This window comes from Pseudorasbora parva, chromosome 6 (assembly GCF_024679245.1).
Source record: "Pseudorasbora parva isolate DD20220531a chromosome 6, ASM2467924v1, whole genome shotgun sequence".
In the NCBI taxonomy this organism is placed as follows: domain Eukaryota; kingdom Metazoa; phylum Chordata; class Actinopteri; order Cypriniformes; family Gobionidae; genus Pseudorasbora; species Pseudorasbora parva.
The window spans coordinates 19,691,728-19,710,326 of NC_090177.1; the positions used below are offsets into that span (position 1 = coordinate 19,691,728).

Sequence of the window (18,599 nt, forward strand, 5' to 3'; positions counted from 1 at the left end):
AGTGCACTAAACAAATGGAAATACTCATGACTTAAGACAAAATAAAAATACAATTTCATGACTTAAATTAAAGCAAAATAAAATGACCACAAATAAACATCACTTGAATAGTAATAATACTAGACTGTCCACAGAACTTTAACTTAATAAATTAACTTTGGAAGTCCTTAAATACCTACTAAAATGTTATACCTAAACCTATTGGGAAAACTTAAACTAAACTGAAACTTGACACTATACAAACTTGTTTTAATCAAGTAGAATACTTCTGCTAGAAAGCCTGCATTGCTAATCACTGATCTAATCGACCCTCCACAAACTAGACAAAAATCCTTTCTGTTTACTTGTCCAGAACCTGCGCAAGTTCCATGCTTATTTTAGCCTCAATATTTTCCAGGTTAAATGAATGACCGTGTCATGATGTGCATACTTGGGTGGCCCACAATATATGTGTGCTTTTCTGAGCAGAGAGCACAGTAGACATACACATTCCTTAGTCTACTGCTCATTCCCTCTTCACCTGGCCTGGAGTCAAGACACACGTTTATACAATTACAAATGTTAGTCTATTCTATCTCTCTCTCTCTCTCATTGCAGCCCAAACCACACACAAATTTGGGTCGGATTTTCCTCTAGACGGATTCTTTTGTGATGGTGTATGTTGGTGGACAGGGAGAGTGAAAGAAGAGAAGGACGGCGGAAAGCAGAATGTGATCCGGCTGAGCCCCTCCGAACTGAAGCCAAGCCGTGTAAAGATGGGCTGTGGAAACACTGCCAAGACTCTAATAATAACTCTGCACATGGCTGTCTTTAACACTGCTTTTGTGACTAAACTTAGAGCTCAGCAGCCCGTCATCCTGCAAACATACCTCATATATACACTCACACATCATATGGTACGAATAAAGAGACCTATAATGACAAATTCTGACTAGATTTTGCTGATCTATCTGGTACAAAGATATCAGATCTTTAAAAAACAATTCCTAGAACATATAATTAAGGAAATTCAGTACTTCTAACATAATGAGAGCACTCTATAATTATGCTAATTGCACATAATTAGAATTCCCGTAGGGTGTGTGTGCATGTAAACAGTTTTTTACTGTGACTGATCCTACACCATTGACTTCTTGCACAGTAGGCCTATATGTTCAAAAATGACGAGTCACACATCCCTCATTAATTATAGTTTTCTTCATGTGTATGTTGATTTGGGGAGCTCTTATTCATGATGGCAAGCAGAATTTTCAGCATCATTACTCCAGTCTTCATTGTCACATGGTCCTTCAGAAATCATTTTAATATGCAATTTGGTTTTTCAATAAAATCTGGGACTGATTAAAAAAGGTGCACTTTAAGTAAGCATGTCAAAAATAAGCAGATGAATTGTGCTGAGGTAGATTTTGTGATGGTACACGGAGTGAAAACACTGCATAACACCCAATAGTAACATATGCAGTTTGCTGTCCTCTCCTGGCGAAATGAGGAATAGACACTCAGTGTAAAACAGTAAACAACGCAATATATAATTTGTGTGGGATTTATATTACCAGACACATTTTAACCAACACATATCAGTTTTCTTTTATAATAAATCTCTCTCCCCTTGTGGAGAGAGTCTGTGCAAAAGCACCACACTTGAATGATCTCAAAGGCCAGCTGAGCTTCCTCTTTCTCGGTCTCATTTCCTGAGTCTTTGCACTGTAATAACTCTTGTGCTTCAGGTCAACAGTCTGAGAAAATAACTGTGGCCGCACATCACCTCTCCTCCTGCTCTTCGAATCCAACTCATCCAGGCAACCTGACCTGATCCAAACTACCACAACAAGGTTTGGCTGCATGGCGTTTCTTTGCACTGAACAAACACTTCCCACATAGATTTTATATTGGGTTACTACTATCACACTCAGGGTATGTGGGTTTATAAAGGCTAACATTATTTTCCAAGTGAGATTCCAAAAATTGAGGTTAGGACCTGTGTTTTTTGTGTCTGATTTTGGCCTCCCTCTTCATCTCTGAAATGTTTTCTGACTACACAAGACATTTTAAATTATTGTTAGATGATCAGTTGTAACCGGGCTTCTAATAAAAGAGAAACCATAAATTTCACACAAACTTAATTGTTCCCATCTGGAATACACCATTCCAGTCACTCATATTTTTTTTCTTCAGATATTTAATTCCGTGGCCCTGATGAAATGGAACAAAATGTATTTTGTGGCTAACCAACAAATGTGTCAGCTCATTTTGCTGGATAAACTCAAATTTGAAATACTTGTACAATGCCATGATGTCATGCATAAGTGCCCTTTTTTGAGAGTTGCTTATTTATGGAATATGATGAGCTTTTAGAGAAGTGAACACAAAGCACTTTAGGGCCTCATTCAAGAATCATTACTTGCATTTTGCGTGTTTATGTGTCAGGAAAGGTTCTCAGACAAAACCTCTGTCGGATTCACGGTGGATTTAGAAGGCAACTGGGATGCGAGTTATGTATGTGTGATTTTCAGATTGTTCTAAATATCTTAAAATTACAATACAGCCTAGTGCAAACATAATTATAATTTCTGTGCAAAAGATATGCAGATTTTGAGCTCAAATATATATGTGAATGAGATCCATTGTTTTGAGTGAATCATACTTTTTAAGTTCCTCAAAATGTGCTCTAATAGAAAGTGAATTACAATTGTGCATTCAGGTCAAGTCAGGAAATTCATATTTACGAGCTATCAAAGTCGCATGTATAAAATAAAAACCATAGTATTGAACAATTATGATTAATTATTTTGATTAAAATTTTCAAAAGCCACTATAATATTATTATATATTTTGTTTACTTACATTATCCAAAATGTTTCCAAGAATGTTTAAATCCAGAGAAACAAGCTATTTTAACCAGGACGTAAGTCGTCTATCAATGACATTATACCATCATTTTTACCTTTTATCTTTTTTGAAGAAGAAGAAGAAGAAGAAACCATGGAAACACCAAAGATGCTTTAATATATTGTGTGTTTTATTAGAGGGGTTAGCAACTGTTTGGATACATTCCTCTACAGAAAACAAATCATTATTATTTAGCTCAACACTGTCTTACTAAATCTTTAAATCTTTTTTTTTTTTAAGAATTTACAGCGAGTACCATGTTTTACCATGCCTTAATATCTAACTTACTGCAGTGTGCAACAACTATAATGCAGTTAGCATTATAACATAACTTTCACCCAACTCAAATGTATCTAATATGATAAAACAGCGCTGCGTTACTACACATACACATGACCAGAAGAAGCAGAAACGGTCGTCCACAGCCTAATAAAGCTCTGTGAACTCAAGGCATCATCAAGCTACGCCTTTGTTTTGAATAAGAGATATTTAGCGGCGAAACAGGAAACCTGACGTCATGATTACGACTTCCCAATTCAACTTTCTAGCAGGACTTGATAGCACCATTAATTACAGATGTCATCACATTAATGAAAATGATTAGCCTAGAATTTCATTTAATTAGTTACAGATTCTTGCACAGTAAAAAAAAATTTTTTTTAAAAATGAACATTTTCTAGTGACTGATCACGTCTCAATTTTTCAGTTGGCCAAATTGAATTTCTGTGACCTAAAACATTTAGATGAGAAAATTTTCAATTGGAGACCTGATTTTTTTTTACAGTGTGAGGCCTAAAATAATAGGTGTCTTAGCTGGTTAAGTATGGTATTGTGACAGAATAATCACAGTTGGTAAGATTATTTTCGTCCCTCTGATTTTTCATGTGACTGCTGCCAGATGATCGGCCTGGCTGTAAGATGTGTGGCACGAGGTGTTACCTGGGATTGTCTAATATGCTTAAGCATGTTTTAATTGGCTAAACTCGCCCATATTCTGATCCATAGCTATTTAAGGGCATGTAAGACATGGGGGTTTTGAAGACATGGCAGACAAGCAGGCAAAGAACAATCCAATTTAACTCGCTAGAAAATCTGTTAGTGGGAGTGTTATTTTAATAACTGCAACAAAGTTTATAATACACTTCATCCAATTCCTAGCACACACATGATCTTTACTGTTATATGATTTTATAAGTGTATCATTCTTTTAATTAGTTAATTGAAAAAAAGTTTATTCTCAGTACAAGAGGACATTTTTGAGTCAGTCAAAGAGTCAAGTCAATTTTATTTATATAGCACTTTTTACAATGCAGACTGTTTTAAAGCAGCTTCACAGTATTAACAGGAAAAGAATGCAATTTGATTCGGCTGTACAGATGGATGTCGTCATCCAGCTCATTTGAATTGTCATATAGCGTAGTAATATAGTTGATATAGTTAATTTAGTAGTTACATTTATTTGGATATTTTGTTGAAAATATAGTGTCCCCAACTGAGCAAGCCAAGCCAAAGGCGACAGTGGCAAGGAACCAAAACTCCATCAGGTGCATAATGGAGTAAAATAAACCTTGGGAGAAACCAGACTCAGTCAGGGTGCCAGTTCTCCTCTGGCCTATTAACAAATAATGTATGATTTATTATTCTGGCAACCTTACAGGTCAGAAGTCATATTAGATCTAAATATTCAAAAGATCTGAGGCATCACACCGGAGACCGGTTTATTGACAATGTATCGATTATACAATTATTAAATAGGAAATTTCAAAGGATCTGTGTCATCACGCCGGAGATGGGATTACTGATGATGACGTGTCGATCAAACAATTATTAAATAGGAATAATTATTAAATAGGAATAAAGAGAATGGAAACATGCCAGCTCCGACCACAGAAGTGCCACAGCAGTGACAGTCTCACTGGCATCTGCCATTTCTGAATGTTAATCCACAAATCTCCTGTAATCAGGATGAGTGGACATGCCTGTCTTAACAGAGCACCTGTGTCAAGATTTAGAGGGATTCCTCAGTGATCGGAGGCCTAAGTGTCCAAGCAGACTCGGAGGACTGGGAGGAGGGGACAGGCAGGGACACGGCTCTGTCCGGCGGGATCACACAGTCTACAGTAAGAATCCATACTGGGAGGACTACACAGACACAGCAGGAGCAATGATCTGATCACCCAGCGAGACTTGGACAACATTAAACCTCCTTCTGAGCCCTTTTAATGGTGAGATACATGGATGTGTTTATTGATTTGGTGCATATAGATTCTGGAAAGGCTGGGGAAACAAACAGAATTGCTGAAAGGGCACATAAAGTGGTATAACAAAAGAAAAACTGACAAGTGTGTGTAGAAACAAGTTTCTAGCATATTATGTTTTTGTGCTTTTGCTCCTAATTATGTTAAAACTTGTTACATTACTGCATGAGTATATATATCGTCCATTAACATGACATTTTATTATATTGTCTTTCTACAAATACATTTTGTCTACTGTTTAGACTTCATCAAAATGTATTTATTTATATGTAATTTTAAGTGAAAATGAAATTGTGATGCGGTGTTCACATGATGAACACAAAATGTCAATTTGAACAATTTGAAATAGAAATATAATTTAAAAATAATACTGGCATTAGGGAGTCTGCTTTAAAAATGGGTAGTTCTTTTATACGTTGCCTTCTACATACTATTTTGAAAACCAATTATTGATATATCTGGAATCACTTACAAAATCAATTTCTAACTGTGCAATTTCTTGGGTATTCTTAAACATTTAGCCATGACCCAAACAGGAAGTAAATAAACATTTTTAAACTTGTAAATTAGAAAGACAGAGTGTTTTACCACCTGCCAATTCAAATTGTAATATTCATGTGGAACTACTTCCCAAAGTTCATTTATTTAGCGCTGCTGTGGGATGGACTATATAATGCGTAATAAGAATAAAATAAGTTCAAATGCACCAATACATAAAGTGTACTCATTTTAGATGCAACTGATGGAACTAAACTTACTACTGAAGCTAATGGAGCCAAACTTACAAACATACTAAAATACACAACAGTCACATTTTATTATTGTGCTTGCAGTTTTGAAAGCAACATATCAACTCAACTGTGAACTGATATATATATATATATTTTGCATGTTTCCTCTCCATCTCTGTATGTGTGTAATATATATATATATATATATATATATATATATATATATATACACACACATACAGAGATGGAGAGGAAACATGCAAAATGATGAATGGAGCAGGGAAGGAGGGACCTGATTTAATTTGAAAAACATTTTATAATGTATTAATAATTACAGGCTATAATAAAATATATATATACTAATACTAAAAGTAGAAACATATGGTTTGAATTTATTTTATTATAAATATGTGGTTAAATAACGGTACACCCTAAGTGCTCTTGTCATTTTCTCCTTTTCAATCTCCAAACCTATTCTGCTCACAGGTGATTGGAGGATAGTGTGGGCCTTCCCGCTTTATTGCAATTTGACGATTTTTGTCAAGTAGTCTAACTTTTTTTTTGCATTTCAAATTCCAGGTGGTTTCAGTTAAATATTTGGCAAGCTGATTTATAGATAATAAATAATTAATAGTTAATAAATAATATTGATGACAATACATAAGCTGAATTTGTTTTTGAAGCTGAGGTTGCTTGTTTCCCTTGTGAGAGTTAGTAAAACTGGTTGCAGCACGCTTCAGAAACACTTCACCTGTATAGATCTGCTACGGGTAATTAAATGTTAATGTATGCTGTATTATATAGAAGCAGCTTATCTTACTTGTTCACAGCAGTATGTCCTTGTACATATTGGTAGTAGCAAGCCCCATACTTGCTTTGCAGCAACAGCAATAACCAAAAGCAGAAGCAATCAGCAGCTCGTAGCAGATCTATTCCGATCTATTCCAGAACACACATACAAACATATCAACATTGTCATATACATTACCATACCAAGCACTCAAAGAGTGTCCATTAAATAAATTTGTGCATAAAGCTTGATTGGTTTTGTGCAGTATTGTGTTTGTGCGGCCAGTGGGACAGTGTTGTTGTAACGCAATGGTCTGAAGAGTTAAACCAGCATGTGGACAGTGTTGTGGTTCTCATAGGACAGACTGTTTATGTGGCACTAACAGGGAATGTTTTCCCATCCTCGCTACCCCCTTCTGTCTCTCTTTCTCTCTCTCTCTCTCTCACACACACACACACGTACACATCTATGTCAGTCTGCACTGGCCGTTGTAGTAACAATGGCTAAATATAGCTGGGAAAGCACTGTGAGAGCAAATATGTTTTTTTTTTAAAGCTATACAAATTCAAGCTATAAAGCTTAATGCATGGGCAAACTTAAGCATTTATATATAACAAATAGCAATGCTGCATGTAGCTTCTCTTTCTATAGAAAAGTGTGAGAAAAGTAGACAGAAAATGCATTAGTCAGAGAGAGTAACCTGAGATGAAGTGCTCAATGGCTCACTCCTGGAGGTTTGAAAGTGGAAATGGTCTTAACTATTATGATTTTGATTAATCAAAAGTGTCATACAAGCAAACACTTTACTCACAAGGTTAAAGTTTGACTAACTGGTTCTGTTCTCCTGAGCAATTAGCACAATATGCCCTGTCCAAACCATTTAAAGAATGGCAACAATATTAAAAATTAAAGTGGTTCCTCATTTTAGTTTGGTTTAGTTAGCCGTTTAGTTTGGCATACACTTACTGACCTTGTTTTCAACATTCCTTTGAATATTTTCAGAAAGCCTGAACAGAAGTTCATAGGGTCTTTCTCATTCACATTCATCATGTTGCTCAAACTTTGTGCTTCAGTTCCGCTTTCAAACAAAATAAATAGTAGTATGTTCTCCCGTAATAAATAGCCTCATCCCAGATATAGGTAGCTAATGTGAATCTGTTCACAGATTTTAAGCCTGTTACAGAATATTTGAGTAAAGTTGTGCACATTACTGTTTTTTAATCACACCAATGTTCACCTTAGGTGAGGCTCTTCATTCTCATTTTAAATCCTAAAGGGCAAAAGTTTATGTATATATATATATATATATATATATATATATATATATATATATATATATATATATATATATATATATATATATATATATATATATATGGGTGAACTATCCCTTTAAGAAACTTCATAATGTGATACAAGATAGCAAAACTGCATTATTTTCTTACTTTAAACATAAACCTAATTTATTTTGTTAAAGACTTGTAACTTTGGCCCTCTATCTGTAAAAAAAAAAAAAAAAAAAAAAAAAAAAGAAAAGAAAAAAAACTGCATTGGCCATTGTTTGGGCTTCGGCTCTGCGTGCTGTGCGGATGAACATGACCCTCCATTAGAGAGCTAAGTTATGTCTACATGTGGCAATTTATCTGATAAATAAAAAGCCTACCTTACTCACCTGTTGAGTAACGTTAATCCAAATCTCCGTCTCCGCAACGCATTTGAATTTTTTTTTGCAAGACATTTTTTAAACGGGTAACGTTATTTCACCGGTGGCTCGTGATTTGGCGTGCTCCATGTCAACCTTTCTCACTCGATGCGACAAAAAACCCTATTTCACTCATCCGCAACAAACACGGTTCAAAGTATCCGGAGAAATCAGAAACTTGATAATTTCCACTTCTGAAGTCGTGATTACGAGCTCATCGCATTCAAATTTGTAAATGGGAGTGTTCATGTGAATTTTTTACCTAGGAAACTCGTTATACGATAATTCCGATAGTGAAGGCAGAAGACACGCACGGGCGTGACCTATGAACCATGAACGCAGTTCCCCGCGAAAATCACCTGGTCTAAAACATAATCACTTATTTTTTTACAATAGTGAATTTGCTTACAACTTGCTTACAGTAGTGAATGCAGGTAAGTCAAAACACGATTTGAAATAAAAATAGGTGATGTATTATCTTTATTTAAATTATGTTCATTCTGAACAAACAAAAAAGTTACATCATGTAATTTATGCTTAAAAGTAGAATTTTTGTATTTTAAATATTAATTCAAGATATATTATCTAATGGAAGGATTCATATTTTTTTTGCTTTTCAAGTCAATTTAGGTAGTCCTAAGGATGTTTAGATACTTTTACTAAACAATGTGACAAAAATACTTTGATAATAAAATTTGCTCACACAACTAAATAAGAAATGTTTCATTTTAAAGCTACACTGTGTGATATTTTCCCCCATCTAGCGGTGAAAAGGTATATGACCATCCAGTGCTTAATAGTTTCTGTCATAGACAGTAAAAGAAATGGACGGAGCGTTCCCATTACGTCAACGGCGAAAGAATGAAGTCAACCTAGGGGCACTCACTTCCTGATGGCTGAGCGAACTGCGCAGGCTCAGACTGAGCTTGACGACGTAGATGTGACGTGAGCCTCCTGTCTGACAGCTGTGAGTCTTCTAGTAGATGTGGAAAGAGAAATCTGAATCACGTTGTTTAAATATTTTCTCCCGTTGCTTTTGGCTCACTATGGGCTTCTCCCCATTCTTCCCCCTTGACTTTATCAGACTAGTCTCCAGGACATGTCTCCACGTCCCCCCGACTGTCTCATAGACAGTAAAAGATTGCCTGCGAGCGTCTCCTCAGGTCTATACGGTAATTTCTCAACTGTGCGACAGGGTCGCGTTGGTTATGACGCAATCGTTAGCCTATTTTTACAAAAACAGCTTCTGCGGGGCGATAGTGTAAGATACAAGGTAATGGAGCCTTTTATACATTGTCGTGTTTCTTTAGAAATAAACAATGGACAAATGGAGTCTTTAAACGTCTCAGATGTAAAGTTATTCACTGTCAAAGTGACTCAAAAATGAATGGGAGTCAATGGGATGCTAACAGCAGGTGATGGCTTGGTTAGCAATGGCAGCCCCTATGGGTGGAACGCTTTCCGAGCGCTAGATTACCCCCTTGGTTTCTGTTCCTCTCAATTCTGATTTCATTCAACTCCTACGGTGGCCGATTTAGTCCAAGATTAAAATGGCAATCCCCCTCTTCACATTCGACACGGTGCCATTGAGTGTTAAAACGTGAAAGGCGAAGCTTGAATTTTGCTAATGTACTTTCAAGATTGAGAGGCAACATGGCGACCAGCATTCGAACCCCTCACCCGTATGTATTTTCAATGGCGTATTATAAACTTACAAGAATACTTTATTACTTGAAAGAAGTAAATATACATTAATGAGCACATATATTTTTTGAAAGAACTAAGTGTTTTAGCTAAGAATAAACTAAAAAAGTTACACAGTGTAGCTTTAAGAAAGCAGGCTAACAAATGGAACAGTTTTTTTACTATGTAAAATAATTCTTGTCATAAAAGGAGGGGAAAAAGCTTTTGTTTTGTTTTGTTGTACAATCAAAGTGGGGTTTCATTTTCACCTTTATCTATATCTATGCATCAGATTCCAGGGAGGGAACAGCGAAGACGCAGATGATGATGAAGTGCCTGCTGAGCGTGTGAGTCCTGGCTCGTGCTGGCCAGATGGCTAAGGTTAAAGTCACGGTGCAGGAGGATCCAAATCTGGGCTCCGGTCCAGATGAGGATACCTCTGAGTTGTCAGTTTCTGAGAATGATTCAGATTCTGGGAGTGTGCTGTCAGATGACTCCGTGCTCCCTAAATATGAGCGGGAAGATCCCAGTGGAGACCCTGCCAACACCTTGTACCAAGCCTGTGCCAAGAACAATGCATCAGCCCTCCGCAGAGTTCTGGAGAGGGGTGCTACAAGAGACGAAGTCACGGAACTGGACATAAACGGCAGGGTAAGGAGTGAGATAACCTCATTACTCATAAAACTACAGAAATTTGGCAGAAGATATTGTTTACATCTTTTTATATGCTGACAAATCCTCTTGTTGCTCTCAAATAGAACGGTCTGATGTTGGCCGTCTCAAAAGGCTTTGTGGATATTGTGTATGGACTCTACCAGTGCCCATTTCTGGATATCAATCATCAGGATAATGATGGCAACACTGCACTCATGATCGCTGCACAGGCTGGTAGGATCTTTAAATTATGTTTTTTAACACATATGGAGGAACACGTTCAAAGGGCATATCCAGTCAGTACGAGATGAGGCTTATAGACTATATATACACATAGCTGACTCACCTATGTTCCTGGACAGTTTCCTGCATCCCACCACCCAGTCTCATCACACTTGCTTGATTATCTATCCTAATTAGAGATACGGAGGAGTACTCTGTGTTCGGGCCAAAATTCCCAGCTCAGAGCCCTTCCCTTGGACAGCGTGCCAAATACGCATACATGTTATCTGATTGTTTGTAAGTGTGAACTAGTGAATAACACATTAAACTGAAAAAATATGAGGCTAACATTCTGGTAAGGATCTCTCAAAGTTATGAAAAAAGTAACTTTAACAGAACATTCTTTCAACATTATCTGGTATTTAATAATGTTAAACGTTGTTTGCAAAATGATCAAATTGGGATGTTCTCTTAATGTTTGCATAACAAAAACAAATTCAAAAATTAAAAAATTATGTTTTAAATGTTAGAGACCATTCAAAAATAATGCAAACCAATTTATAACATATTTTTGTTCGCTGGGGGAGGACCTAATTCATAATTCTACACTGGAAAAAAAAACATTTTGATGGTAAATAAAACAAAGATTATTGGAGTACGTTTTACATGAAAATACTATTTCAGTATTTCTACTTCAAAATTGAATTGTATTCAATGTGGTATTGAATTGTTTCGCCGATCCTGTGAAAATATTTGTGTCATTTACCAGCAGTATCTAAATGTAAAATGTTTCTACACTAAACTTATTTAATTAAATCCATAAATATTGCAGGTTTTGTCACCATCCTCACCTTCATCCTAAATTACTTCTCTGAGGTGGACATGGAGCTCCGGGACAACCGAGGCTTCACTGCACTCCTCAAGGCTGTCATGCAGGGCAGCGATGACTGTGTGGCCTCACTGCTCATGGCTGGTATGTTATTTTAGGATTGTAAATAATTCGTATACAGACTGACCAGTTTATAAAGGTTGAGTTCCTAGCAGCTTTTTTAGGTAGTCTGGATGATGTGAATTGGTGCATAATATTAAGTCCATGGGCTTCTGTTTCTGTTTCATCCCAGAACAAGAGCAAGATCTATGAAAATAAGTGTAGAATAGCATGAACATTTCTGGTACATTTCTTAGTATCCCAGATCATTTTAATCTGGACTTTTAACATGACTTTTTTGACTTTTTGTATAACCAGAACGGTAGGAATATGTTGTCAAAATGGCACAATACATAGACATATATATACTGTAGTTAGAGAAAATGATATGCACAGAGTATTACGGTGATGTAAATAAACAACTTTTGAAGCACAGTGATTTGGTGACACATGGCGTAAGCGTGAGCGGGTTTAAAAGACAAACCTGAGGACATTTTCTTTTCTGATCCCTTGGATTATTAGCCCTGACGACGAACAACGGATTAGCCATGTGTGCACTTAACAGTGATTATTTAGACGAGTTACAATCCAGTACAGTGCACGTAATCAGTTGTCAAAATGTCAGTGCCTTAGTTTCAGTTAACTAAATACAATCAATTTAACAGTCTTTACAATAAGAAATCTTATTGTGTTTGACACATGGTTAATTAACCTAAATTGGACATGCTATTAAATGATCCCGTTTAATTATTATATATAATTTAATCCAAATACCCCAACTTGCAAGATAATAAAGGATCTCTTACTCAGAAATCTTGTTAATGTTTTGCTCTGCTTGATCAGAGATAAGTGAAAGTTAACAATGACTTATCTGATTGGTTCAGATATTTAAAATATTGTTTCTTTTTATTAAAAAAAATGGAAATGCAAAGTTAATCAAGACAAGATATTGACGTTATACCCTAAGTGGCCACTTGGTGGGGTAACATCAACTGCTTATTTTTCTAGTGGACAATAATACATCTACACGTGTGCATTACTTATCAGAGCTACAGTATAGCTACAGATTGAACTCAGCTCAACTTGTACTACCTTCAAACATTAAAATATTAGTTAAAAAAGGACCATGATCTCCTACTAAGTTGTCTTTCTGAAAATACTGTGACATTTTAAACAAATCCCATATAGTTTTATTAATTGTTCATTTGCATGTATATTAGACCAGGGTGTTTTCAAACTGGGCTCCGCTGTCCTCCAGAAGGTTCAATGGGGTCCCCAGAAAATTTCAGAGATCAAAAAGACAAAGCAAAAATGGTCTACCGAACATTACATTTCTAAATGTTTCTCTCATTTCTTGCCATGTACATACTTTCCAAAATTGTAGATGTTTGCTTTGTATCTTTTTAGTGAGTTTCTCACTATAGCCCCTTCATTTTGCTCACTGGGGTTAACGCAGTATGTAAGCTGCCTATTGTGAAAATTGCTTATACAAATCATTTTTAATTTAAAATGTTCTTCTTCAGGTTTATACATCCAATATTAGATATAGCCTATTTAAGTTTGGAAACAATGTTGTATTTATAATGTCACACTTTTTTATTTATCTAACAGTTTAAATGTTTGGGTTTTTTTCACACAAAAAAATATATAGAAAGATTTTAGGAAGGGGTTCATCATGTTTGAGCATCCTTGGCATCATAAAGTTTGAAAAAACTGAATTAGATCACCTAATTACAAAAAAATGAAATATACTTGTGTGTTATAAAATGCTGTCTTATAAAGGTTTTGGGGGGAAAAACTTTAGTTATGCTTTTGGATATTTGGCTAAAAGAATGTCGTTCAGTGTCTAAGCAATGATGAAAAATTGTAATATCATCCTTTATGTCTCTCTTTTGCTAGGGGCTGACATAAATGTTGTGGACGCCACAAGGGGGAAGGATATACGAGAATGGGCTCTGAAGACAGGTCGCTTTGACACATTAAACAGGCTTAGACGATTGAACAACAGACCTCAGGCTGAGCAGTTTTGTGAAAAATATGTCCCAGAGTGGCCAGACCTGAAGGAGCTGGTGGCCAAGGCCACAGCCACAAAAAGCACAGGACAGAAGGTCGCACATCGCCTGAAGTCCACGTTCACCTTTAGTTTTCCACATGACCCCCAGGACAATGGCATCATGGACCACATGGTGCGTATGACCACAAGCATCCACAGTCCCTTGGTGGTCACCGGATGCCGTCCGTTGTGTCCCTTGAGCCCGCCGGAGGTCGGCAAGAGGCGCCTTGCCGTGCCGGAACTGATGCAGATGCACCCAGTTGAAAAGCTTGAGGAGCACGTGATACGGCACAGCACCGGTTCCCTTTCTGTCGCGTCAACCTCTGCCTCTTCCGTCTCGCTGGCCTCATGCTGCTCCAACTCGGAGCGGAGAGGCAGCGTGCTCTCGATAGCCTCTAACGGCGTCCGCAAGTTCGTCCCGCGCAGCATGGCCCGGCGCAATAGCGTTTTCCCCACCGGCTGCGTCCCCCAAATCAAAGTGACCAAATCTGGAGAGCCAACACCCAAAAAGGAGAAGAAGAAGAAGCGAACAAGTGGTTACTTAGAGCCACCGATATGGAAGTACAAGGAAGCTAAAGAGGAGAAGAAAAGAGAGAAGAAAAAAGCAGAACAAGAGAAAGCCGATAAAGAAGTCAAGAAAAAAGTAAAGAAATGAGTACCCTGCCAACAGATTGCCACAATGCTCTAAGATTTGTCTGCCATCATTCTAGATCTTTCATATTTGCTCCTTAGAGGTAAAAGGGAACTGGATCATGTTTCTATGGATGGATATTATGCTCACGGTTGTTTTAAATGAATGTATGGCAGGACAATGCAGTCTAAAGACATTTGAATCATACATATAACCTCAACATGATTAATACCTCTCCATCAACCAGTAGGCCTATATTTACATCCATTTTTACTATTCTAACCTCTGCTTTTCATTTATAATGTATATGTTCTTATATGCCCATTCTACTCGATGAGTTTACTATGGCATCATTATTTATTTTAATAGATTTTACAAAAGACTTTTAAAGCTACACTACTGTTCAAAAATTTGGGGTCGGAAAGATTTAATGTTTTTGAAGGTTTTTGTCTCTTTTGTTCATTTTTTGATCCAATATGCAGGGAAATAATATTACAATTTAAAATAACTTTTCTATGTTAATATATTTTAAAATGTAATTTATTCCATTAATGGCAAAGCTGGATTTTCAGCATCATTACTCCTGTCTTTAATGTCACATGATCCTTCAGACATTATTCTAATCATTTAATGTGGCATTCAACAAATATTTCTTATTATCAATGTTAAAAACAGTCGCTTAATATTTTTGCAGAAACCATTTTTGGGGATTTTTTTAGTTTTTTATGAATAAAGACTTCAAACCAACAGCATTTATTTGAAATAGAAATATTTTGTTAAATTATAAATGTCTTTAATGCTACTTTTAATAAATTTAATGCATGCTCGCTGAATAAAACTATTGATTTCGTACAAAAGAATCTTACCATACCATAAATTTGAACTGAGGAGCATTTGTCTCTTTGCTGTTATTTTTATTTGTCTGTGTTGCGCTCCACTACTACAGGTGACCTTAAAAGTCACAGCATTGCAGTTTGACTGTTTACTTTGACAGCACTTTAATAGTTGAAGTCTTTTATCACACTGGCAAAAGGACACAATATTTATCAAGCCTCTATGCAATTGTTTGAAATGACATTTTTATGGATTTTTTCAGTACTTAATCTTTTTGTATCTCAGGAAAAGCACTTATTCTGTACTTTACAATACCAGGCATATGGCAGGCCGTTTTGACTTTTATGAATTCACAGGCTATGCATTCTTGATATCAAGAATTAAATTTTACTAGTTAAAATGAAAAATCTTGATATCAACAATTACATTTTCACTAGTGAAATGTCACCATAGGCTGCCATTCAAATTCTATTCTTGATATCAGAAATTGAATTCATTATATCAACAAATAAATTCCTGATATCAACATTTGAATTTGAATGGCAGCCTATAGTGACATTTCACTAGTGAAAATAAAATTACTGATAAAAGTCAAAATGGCTTGCCATATTATATGGCAAGCCGTTTTGACTTATTCATTCACATGATATGAATTCTTGATATCAAGAATTAAATTTTGCACTAAACTGACCCCATTAAAAGCTAAATCTATGCAACACCCTGCATCTATTCATTATTGTTATTATTGGTCTGTGCATAATGATCCTACTGGAAGATAGAATTTGTACTGTACATTGCACCAGACGATATTTATTTTTTGTTTTGTTTTGTTTTTTGGGGGGGAGGACTGACTATATGCTGTGATAATCTAGTTGCATATAAATTGAAAACACGTTCTTTTATGACAAAAAAAGTCTAATTCAATAAAGTCTAAACACACCTATTTGTGACGCATCTTATTGCACACTTATTTTGTTCTGTGGTCTCACTGGATGTTTTAAACCAATCACTGAGCTTAAGGCAAGTCTATAATTGGAGCATTGAGGTCAAAACACAAAGGAGGACACGTGAACTTGGAAATGAATCCACTCATTGTGCCATCTTTACGTAACTGATTAGATCTTTGCCAAAAACATGTAACCCAAAATAACAGTCTTAGCGTAATATTTTAAGAGCATATATTTTGAGACATTTACTTTTTTTAAAACATATGATCATGTCTTGCAGTTCCTTTGAATCGCTGAAGCCTAGTTGTTCTTCAATGTGTTCAAGGTGAAAATATATCAGTGACATGAGAGCCTAATGAACCTAATTTGGGGTATATGCTCTATTTAATTTAATGTGAATAAAGCTGTGAGGGATATATATGTTTAACAGTTTTCAAACCATGCAGAAAATCCAATATGCTAAAAATCTGATTTTTTGAAGGTATATTAGTGGGAGTACATAAGCTTATGTAATGTCTGAGCTGTAAAAACACGTCTGAGCTGTAAAAACCAAACTCTGGTCAGGCCAATCACATTGTGGATAGAGTCTTTCGGAGGGACTTAACATAATGATGGCCGAGTTGTGCTTGCCTGCTAGTAAACACAAGCTAGAGAACGGTCTTTCGAAGAAGAACTTCTGTTGGTGCAGAAAAAAAAAACTCACTGGAATGGATTATTACAATGTAAAATGTAATCTGATATATCCTACAGACACACTTTTACAATTGCAAAATATATAAATAACTGGCTCAATTTTTTTTTTTTACTTTTATTAAGTTGTTGATTTGGATTTATATTTAGACATCCTCAAAGACCAGTTTACTCTTGACTTTTTGTTTATTTTTTACTAAATTTTATTTTGCATTTATTTTACTACAGTCAAACCTGGACATTTAGATATTTAGTCACCCCTTTGTTGCAGTGTTTTTTTTTTCTCCACAGTGGCTGATTTGTTGTATACGTACCACCAAAAGATTCTCTTAGTTTTCATATTTCTTATTCATTACCTATTATCAGTTTTTTTTGACTGCAGAGGGGCCAAGTGTGACTTTATTTCCCAACTCTTTAACATATCCTTATCATGTCCATGATTGTGTGCGTGTGTGTTTGTGTGTGTCTGTTCACATAGCTAATGCGTCAAAAGTCACCAACTGTCATCCCATTCCAATGAAGCAAATATATATATATATATATTTGCTTCATTGGAATGGGATGACAGTTGGTGACTTTTGAAATATATTTTTATATATATATATGTATATATATATATATATATAATTTCAAAACTTTTTTTTTCTGTCAGAGGATTAATAGAGAATCAGTTGTTTAAAATATATTCTCTGATCGAAATAATTGCTCATCAATCATGGGGAAACGTGTGTGGTGCTAGTGTCTGTTGCCGTTAATAGAAGTCTGGGAAAAGACAGGCCTCAGAAATTAAAAATATCATAGGGACAAGAAATAAATGCATGAATAGAATACTCTTCAAATAACAGCCGTACTTCTCCTCTCCTCAGATCTGAGGAGTGCCAGCTGCTGTGTCTAAAAACACCAGCCAAGAAAGCAGATTGAAAAAGTCTCCAAAGGAAAAAAACTGCATGAACATTTCCTCTTGTCTTATACAACTAAGTTAATATTATTCTTGGAACGTATTTCTTGATTATGTTGTAATGAATGAAAGATGGGATAGTTGTTTCCATCATATCAGCAAGAGCTGTCATCTACCACTAACTGAGATTCTTCTCTGTCTCATTGGAACTTATGGAAGGCTTCAAGCTTTAGTGGGAGATGTCACCGTAACCTCAGGCCGCCCTTGCCTTCAGCAGTGTCCCATCAAATAAACCAACTGTCCATCTGTGAGCAATCTCCTAAAAAAGCAATTCATCGCCCCAGGATGACCAGTTTTGCTCCTTTTTTATAAAAAATTTGAAACTTTTATATGTTTATATGTTATCATAGTTTATGGTCTAGTCCTTATGTATATATGCTTTAAAGAAACTTAGACATGCATATTCTGTTCTGGAACTCACGTTTGATATGCTGCAATTTTGTCATTTGTCTAAATGTACTAGTTTGTACAAGTCTTTAACATTGATAATAATTAGAAATGTTTCTTCAGCATCAAATCAGCATATTAGAATGATTTCTAAAGGTTCATGTGACACTAAAGACGAGTAATGATGCTGAATATTCAGTTAGAACTTACATTTTAGCATATATTAATATAGAGCCGTTATG

At 35.8% G+C, this 18,599-nt stretch overlaps 2 protein-coding genes across 5 annotated transcripts in view; one reads left to right on the forward strand and one right to left on the reverse strand.

Annotated features, from left to right (window-relative positions):
- arhgef25a (Rho guanine nucleotide exchange factor (GEF) 25a) overlaps nt 1-8,471 on the reverse strand; it is a 103,687-nt gene extending 95,216 nt beyond the window's left edge. Inside the window, exons 1-2 of the mRNA XM_067446020.1 lie at nt 8,341-8,471; nt 6,699-6,817 (exon numbers count right to left, since the gene is read on the reverse strand). The gene's annotated coding sequence lies outside the window, so the exon portion shown is untranslated. The remainder of the gene's footprint in view (nt 1-6,698; nt 6,818-8,340) is intronic.
- Nucleotides 1,750-16,246, forward strand: ankrd33aa (ankyrin repeat domain 33Aa). Of its 4 annotated transcripts, none has more exons than XM_067446026.1 (6): nt 1,750-1,832; nt 4,881-5,114; nt 10,346-10,704; nt 10,812-10,941; nt 11,762-11,902; nt 13,757-16,246. In XM_067446026.1, the coding sequence occupies exons 3-6, from the start codon at nt 10,426-10,428 to the stop codon at nt 14,563-14,565; spliced, it is 1,359 nt and encodes a 452-aa protein (XP_067302127.1). In that variant the 5' UTR covers nt 1,750-1,832; nt 4,881-5,114; nt 10,346-10,425; the 3' UTR covers nt 14,566-16,246. The 4 variants fall into 4 exon arrangements, with proteins under 4 accessions (XP_067302127.1, XP_067302128.1, XP_067302126.1 ...); XM_067446027.1 differs by having other exon boundaries at nt 1,770-1,832; nt 4,902-5,114; XM_067446025.1 differs by lacking the exon at nt 1,750-1,832 and having other exon boundaries at nt 3,668-5,114.
- The last annotated feature ends 2,353 nt before the right edge of the window (nt 16,247-18,599 follow it).